General features: G+C 33.7%; 1 protein-coding gene across 1 annotated transcript; it reads right to left on the bottom strand.

Annotated features, from left to right (window-relative positions):
• Positions 1 to 3,678: 3,678 nt before the first annotated feature.
• Positions 3,679 to 7,958, bottom strand: LOC120086765 (probable serine/threonine-protein kinase PBL25). Its single transcript, XM_039043557.1, has 5 exons — positions 7,641 to 7,958; positions 6,421 to 6,626; positions 5,413 to 5,602; positions 4,572 to 4,963; positions 3,679 to 4,179 (listed from the first exon to the last, which is right to left on the bottom strand). The coding sequence occupies exons 1-5, from the start codon at positions 7,825 to 7,827 to the stop codon at positions 3,799 to 3,801; spliced, it is 1,356 nt and encodes a 451-aa protein (XP_038899485.1). The 5' UTR covers positions 7,828 to 7,958; the 3' UTR covers positions 3,679 to 3,798.
• Positions 7,959 to 8,188: the final 230 nt, after the last annotated feature.

Raw genomic sequence — 8,188 nt, 5'->3', positions numbered from 1 at the left:
ATCCTCAAGACTGCTAGTGGATACAAAGTTTCAAAAAGGGTTTTGGAGCTTACTCCCCAAAAATTCAACAACTAGAAGAAAAACCCACAAAAACTTACCAAAATAACCAAGACAAACCTTAGCACTACTGCACAGTATCCAACACCTTCAAATTGGAGCTTCATTGGAAGACAACGGAGACAACGACAGACAGTGACTTATGATGTATAACAGGCAGTGGCAGTGCTGGACAGGTGATGCCCAGCTATAACGCGGTGGATCCGTCCAGTGAGGCGTTTGGAATCGTGCGCAATGACGGGCGTTTGATTTTCTTNAGTCTATGAAATTTTATTTCAAAACATGGTAAAATCAAAATATCAATTCAAAGAATAAATTAAATAACATTATAATTTTAGTCAAATTTCTATTTCAAAATTTAATATATATATTCTAAAATTTTTTAGTTTACTTTAAATTTAACTATATTAAAATAATTAAGATGACAAATTTAAATTGATCTAAAATCTAACCACTTATTAAGTATAAAAATATTTCACAAACTTAAGATTTAAAAATCCGCACTTCATTCGTAAACTTCCTAAGCCTACACTCCAAATATAGTCTTCTTAAACCAAGACTTTCAAAACTTGCACTCCAAACATAGTTTTCTTAGACCCAGATTATCAAACCTCCTAGCCTAACTCCAAGCTTAACATTTCTAGATTTAAGATTCTAAACCTGACTAATTTTTTAGTTTCACTGAGTTTTTGGTTCGGTTCAGTTCGGTTTTTAGAAACGGTTCGATTTTTGTAGTTTGAATGGCCACCCCTAAGTACCATTGACCTCTCTAATTAACAATTAATTTTAGTCTAACTATAACTAGGCCCCTCTCTAACCATTGAGAGGGTGAGGTGCCTCATTATTCAAGACCCAGAATCAGCCCTGAAAGGAGCAATTCATTTACTTTCCCTATGGTCGGGAATGATTGATTCCATATTGTGTAGCTGCCTTCGCAGCTCCTTACTTGGATGAATTCCCAAAATGGTAGATATATTGAGTTGACGAATTTGGTTACTCTCACCCATATAGATCAAAGAATTGCCCTCGTAGGAAGAAGTTCACAACTTAGTCAGGATTAAGGTCAAGTTACTAATGGTCATCCTAGTGAAATGTAAGTCTCTTCAAGTAATGGTGTTACAAAGAGAGATTAATCATTTCGTGGTCCGGTTGTATACAAAATCTTTATATAGGATACTCCCACTCATATGTCTTCATACGAATGATCAGGATCAGATCATTTGTAACACTTTACAATAGTTATAATAATCACAAAGTGGGTCATATCTATAGTGTCACTAGGATAAGGTATCAAGTCTTATCCACATTCTACAGACCATTTAGGTTATTACTTAAACATGATTCACTTGTATTGTCACCACATACATGTTTAAGCTACATTAAATAACATAACATCTTAGTTTATTGGATTTGAGTTAATGCAAATTAAATGTCAAATAAAACAACACTTTATTTTATTAAATTAAAAAACAAAAATTATGTACAAAAATGGTGTTTGAATGCCTTAAATTTAAAAAACTAAAAACCAATAACTAAATATTTGCATATATATATATGTACATATATGTGATAAAAAGTAAAAATGGAATTAATTTTTTCTAGCCCATCACTAGTGAATTAAAAATTATATAAATATAGATATAATTTGAAACCTTAAGCATTAAAAATAGGTGTATAAACATAAAAAAAGAAAAAAAAAAAAAACAATAGTGTCTCAATTGATTTGAACATTAAGTCACCAAGGTAAGATAGTCCATACACGACCATTAGGCCAAGCCTCATTTTTAATCTTATACGGGTTTGCGATAATAAATATTCAATAAATACTTACTTTCTATGTTTAATAAGAAAACAAAATATATATTAACGTAAATAAACACGATGTGAGAGGTTCTTCATAGATCTGCCCCTGGATGTTTACAATTGTGAGCAAAATTGGTTCATGTGTGACAAAGCTAACACATCAACCCCTATGGAAACCAAAGAAGGCCAATGTGGAGCCTACATAGCAGCCACTATGGACTTTCTCTCTCCTCAACAAATTCTGGTGCAACCAACTGATGCTCCTTCACCTGCATACAAAAAAGAACAGAATCAGTTTTCATAGTATTCCTTTTTTTCTTCTTTGTCGTTTTATACATTCATTTGGTGTATAAATTCACCATTCATTCTTTTCTATATATATATAGAAGAAGATATGTAGTAAGCAATATATACTTGAAAAAGGAGAAGAAGAATAATAATAATATACCTTCTCTGCAATCTTAGTGTCCTTGTCTCTCCCTTACTCTTCCTTTTCAAGCTTTCTGACTTGGTATCAGAGCCTTCAGCTTTTAATAAGCAGAAAACGATCCAAGAATGGCAAATCCACCTGCTAACTCTCTGCCCACCGTTCCTGGAATCATCTACAATGGAAAAATCTCAAGTCCACCTCTCAATCAGCTGCTAAATCAGGTGACATCCATAAAGATGGATAGGTCTAATTTTCTTCTTTGGCAAAACTTAGCTTGGCCAATACTCAGAAGCTACGGTTTGGAAGGCTTCTTAACTGGAGAAAACCCCTGCCCCAGTCGTTTCTTAATCAGACAAACAGATGAGCGTTCTGGTGAAAGCATAAGTACTGACTACCTCAAGAGGATGTTCCAACAAACTCGCAAGGCAACCCTGAAAATGAGTGAGTATCTAACGTTGATGAAGAAGTATGCTGACAATCTTGCTCTTGCAGGTTCACCTGTGTCTCCTCTAGACCTCATATCCCAAGTGCTGGCTGGCCTCGATGAAGAATACAATCTGGTTGTTGTAGCAGTGTAAAGTAAGGGCACAACTAGGTGGTCTGATTTTCAATTTAACTTGCTGTCCTATGAGAAGAGAGTTGAATATCAGCTGGCCATCAAGACTGGCATCACCGGTATGACTAATGTGTCCATTTCCTCAAACTCACCCTCAGTTAATGTAATGCAAAACAATTCCAGCGCTCCATCGAATCCTTATTGAAACTCCTATGGGAACAATCAATCATCAAACTTCAGAGGTGGAGGGGGAAGAAACAGAGGGCCGATGGAACAATGCTTCTACAACCAGGCCTACTTGCCAAACATGTGGAAAAATAGGCCACACTGCTGATATCTGCTATTTCAGATACAATAAGGACTTCAATAATCCTCAACAGACTCACACTCGAGCTGAATCTACTTAGCTTCCATCCAACAGACATCAAGAACAGCAGACCTCAGCCTTACTTACTCAATCGACAGCTGCNGTGTCCAAAAAATTAATAATAATAATAAAGACAACTTGAGCATGGTGGATTATGCCATTAGAATATGGACCAAAATAAAATTAGAGTTTTAAATCTCCACGTATGAGTGGGCTGAACTAAGGGAAAAAAAAGTAATAATAATATAGCTATTATTTATTAGTATATTTATTGCATAATTAGAATCATGATTCCAACATGTGTAATGCAACTAGTGTCAGGAGAAAGGACATTGATTGGTTTGATAAATAAAAGAATTTAAAGCACAGAAAACCCTATACAACCCTAGCTTGCTTTTCCATATTTTTGTATCACCTTTGAAGTTTTTCTCCCCCTCTCATTTTCTTCAATATAATATTTCTTCCAATTTAATTTTCAATGAAAACAAACAAGAGAAAAATTGTGGAGAATACAACACATAACGTAGGGAAATACCACATTGCATATATATATATATGGAATATGAGAGAGTGTTTTTATTAAATTTACAAGGAAGAGTGACTTCCCGGGCGCGAAGCAGCGGCATTTTGCTTAGAGGACGAACCCCATTCAATGGCTTCTGCGATGGCTCGTTGGCGTGCCTCGGCTGTTTCAACGTCGTGTAGATGATCAATGGGTTTAGATAGACTGCTTGTTTCATCGGCATCACTTGACGACGAAGACTGCGACGAATGCATGTCTTCTGCTCCCAGGAAACTGAGAGCAGTGACCACGTCACTGATCAACGGTCTGGCTGACGCTTCCTCGTGGAGGCACATGGCGGCGACTGCAACTGCTTGGTTCAAAGCCCTTATAGGAAAGTCTCCACCAAGAAGAGGATCTGCCAACTCCATGAATCTAGCTGGTTCCTTGAATATTGGATATGCCTAAATGTAGGAGAAAAACATAAAAGAAGTTGATGGATTAGGGTTATTTGAAAGTTTTTGATATCCCTAGATTTCTATGCTTAGCGTTCCTTCCGTTTATATGACATGTTTGTTAGGATCCGTTTGGATTGACTTTAAAAAAAAATATTTTTTATAAAACTCATTTTTATTTAAATATTTTTGATAAAAATTTATTAAAATACACTTGAAAAACTATTTTTGAGTGGTTGTCAAATACTCCAATTTCTTCCAAAATGAATTATTTTTTAAAATAAACATCTAAAAATGTATTCGAAACATACCCTTTAATCTATTAAAATCCGTCCAATGAAATATGTAAGGTCAATATTTCATTAAGAGTATAAGATAGGGACAAAAGAAAGTTGACTCACCCAAGCGACCAAGTTTTGTTGTTTAGCGGGACGAGTGTTGTCGATGACTCTCTTGCCAGTGATGAGTTCCAACAAGACGACTCCAAAGCTATAGACATCAGACTTGGGAGTGAGTTGGCCAGTCCTTTGATACTCAGGAGCACAATATCCATAGGTTCCCATAACTCTGGAGGAAACATGGGATTTGTCTCCAACAGGACCAAGCTTTGCAAGCCCAAAATCTGACAGCTTTGCATTGAAATCATTGTCCAATAGAATGTTTGATGCTTTCAAGTCTCTATATATCACTGGTGGGTTGGCTTTGTCATGTAAGTACTCTAGCCCTTTTGCTGCTCCCAACCCTACTTTCATCCTTGTTCCCCAATCCAAGGCCTTTCTTTCAGCTGGAAGATCTATAATGCCAAATCAAAAACACACACACAACTTGATCAATGAGTCGTCGTCTATTTGCTTCGAACCTCCGTCGAGTGCGGGGCAAAATTAAAATTTTTTTCCTCTCTATATATAATGAGCTATTTCTATGGCTTATTAATTGCTAGTTTTGATAATTAGTTGACTAATTTCACATGCATATTTGTTTATTTAGTAAAACTCAAGCAAAACGTTGAAGTAACACTATAAAAAAAAAAAATAGGTCAAAGTTGACAAAAAGATAAGAGATCAAGAAATTCAAGAAGTATTTGAGGTAGCATGAAAACGCTACATGACAGTGTCAAAACATTGCGAGAAAAGATAGGGCACAACTTATTGAGAGTTCATGCTTTAGATTATAAAAAATTAGAAGATGGAATTGTAAAAATTTTAGACCTGATTTGATAACAGTCGTGTTTTAGATATTTACCTAGTAGGTGATCTTCTAGAGATCCCAAAGGCATGTACTCATAGACTAAGAGTCTTTGATCACCATCTGCACAATAGCCAATGAGATTGACAAGGTTTTGATGGTGTAGAAGACTTAGCATTAAAACTTCCACAAGAAACTCTCTGTTCCCTTGCAATCCATTTCTGTCAAGCTGCTTCACTGCTACAACCTGTCACATGTCACACATTCATTAGTGTTATTTACAAAATTACATTTCAATACTCTCTCATCTTCATTTAATAACTATTTTATGTTTTTTTTCTTAAATAAAGAAAGAGTATTTTTTAAATAAAGAATTGATTATTATAGTCTGTCATTATTATAGTCTATAAATTATAATAGTTTGTATTTGGAGTTCATACTATTTTAGTTTAAGTTATAGAGCATGTTTGGAAGTGATTAAAAAATGGTTAAAATTACTTTTCTCATTTTCCAAATCACATAGAAACATGATTTTAATCATTCCAAACCAATTACTATGACATTAAAACAACATTTAAATTTGTAAAATTAAATATTAAATTAATTTGGAATGATAAAGATGTATTTTGATGTAATTTTTAATATGATAAAAGTGATTTTAACCGTTTCAAAATCACTTTCAACGTGCACATAATAATTTGTATTTGAGGTATAGACTATTGTTATAAAAAAACACTTTCTATTGAAAATCTCATGCCATTTAAAAGAATAACATTAAACTTTTGTTTCAAAACAATTTTAAAATTCCATGATTAGGAGGCCTACGAAGATCAAAGACTACATTGAGCTCTTGAAATCCAATATTTCATGTATTAGAAGAATAAGGTTAGGATCATATGCATATGAACTATTAGTGAAAATTTAAGAGGAAAATTTAACGAAAACAAAATCTCATAAACTAGAAGAATTTTACGTTATTGTTAACAAACATTATTTGTTAACAATAACATATGGTTAACAAACGAGTTTAAAGAAACCAGGTGACAGAATGAACGTAGACATTACCTGGTTAGTTTTATCGAGTTTGCCTTTGTAAACTCTCCCAAAGCCCCCCTCACCGATTAGACATTCTTGACGGAAATTCTTTGTAGCAGTTGCCAACTCTCGGAATGTGAAGGTTTGAGCTGCAATGTTATTCTTTTCCCCAATATTCTCTTTCTCTTTCTCTTTTTCTGCTTCCTTTTGCAGTACTTGGTTTCCTTTTGGATTTTCTGTTCATTTATATGCAAATTAAAATTACACAAACATACATATAATTTTACTAACATTCAAACTTAAAAATGTATCTATTTGTTCTCTGAACTTTGTGCTAATTAATTTCATTAATGTGACACATTGATGTTAACTATCAATAGATGGTTTCATACCATGTTAGCATTGCAGAATTCTACTTTAGTTTGGTTCGTTTTGATTCTATACTTTCAATTTTGGTTTGTTATACTTTCAACTTTGATTCATTTTGGTCCTTGTATTTTAAAAATGTTCTTTTTGGTTCCCATGCTTTCAACTTTTGTTTATTTTCGTCACTGTTCTTTGAAAAATAACCATTTTGGTCTTTTCATTTTCATTTTATTTTCAAGAGAATAAAATATTCACATTTTCGAAAGATCAATGACTAAAATGTACCAAAATAGAAAGTCCAAGAACTAAAATAAATATTTTGAAAATACAAATACTAAAATGAACAAAACCAAAAAATACAGAGACCAAAATAGAATTTAAATCTAAAAAAAAGGTAAATGAAAAATATTAAATCTATTTTTTTGCACAATTAACTTTTATAGGTCAAAGTGACACAATTTAATTCGAATATTAACATCTAAAAGGTCTGTGGTTCGAATTTTCCACCTTTATTATACTAAAAAAAAATCTTAGTTTGTAGATCAATTAACATACACTCAACATTTAGGTAACAAAAACTAATATGGAACATATTAGTATCAAAATCAAATGTAAATCGAAATCTTTAAAAGCTCTTAATCTAAATTTGTAATATGACCTACAATCATGGAGCTGGGTTTGAGATGTTTCCACCATCTTTCAATCTGGGTCGAGATTTCAATCTCTAACGGTATTTCCATGGATAGGGTTAGGTTGGGATACTTTTCCCATTCCCGTCCTCATCGAGATTTTCAATCTCTAGCCCGACCTTATTTCCGAATTTAAAAATAACAAGAAAATTCAAAAAAAAAGGAAAAAGAGAGAAAAAAAAGTGAAAATAAAACCTGTAGGCGTAGGACGTGGAGGAGGAGGAGCAGGATGATGCTGTTGTTGCGTCGGCGGCGGCGGCGGTTGTTGTTGTTGTTGTTGTTTATGACTACGAGAATGCACCGAAACAGACTGTTCCCTTCTACCACTCTTTGTTCTTTTCGCTGCTTTCCCATGAGATGAAAAACATGGAAAGCAACTCATTTTTCTTTTTCCTTTTTTCTTTCCACCAAATTTCAAATTTGTATCTTTCTGTCAATAATATAATAACATCCAATACAAATATCAATAATCAAAAAGAAAAAACAAAAACCCAATTGGGGTTTTTTCTCTCTCTCTCTTGTGGATGTGAATATGAAAAAAATTCTTCAGAAAATGGCTCAAAAAATGGCACCTTTGGCTAAGAACACAATTATAATTCAAACTGTAAAATTTAGGCTTTGAAAGAGAGAAAAGAGAGAGAGAGAGAGAAGAATTTGATGGAAATTTATAAATTTAAATGAAGAGAAAGAGATAAAGAGAGAGAGAGGGGAGGAGGGACCCTCCCAAGAGGAAAGAATGAAAA

Source organism: Benincasa hispida, chromosome 9 (genome assembly GCF_009727055.1).
Source record: "Benincasa hispida cultivar B227 chromosome 9, ASM972705v1, whole genome shotgun sequence".
In the NCBI taxonomy this organism is placed as follows: Eukaryota; Viridiplantae; Streptophyta; class Magnoliopsida; order Cucurbitales; family Cucurbitaceae; genus Benincasa; species Benincasa hispida.
The sequence above is the reverse complement of the archived record's forward strand: the minus strand, read 5'-3'. Positions and strand labels throughout refer to the sequence as shown.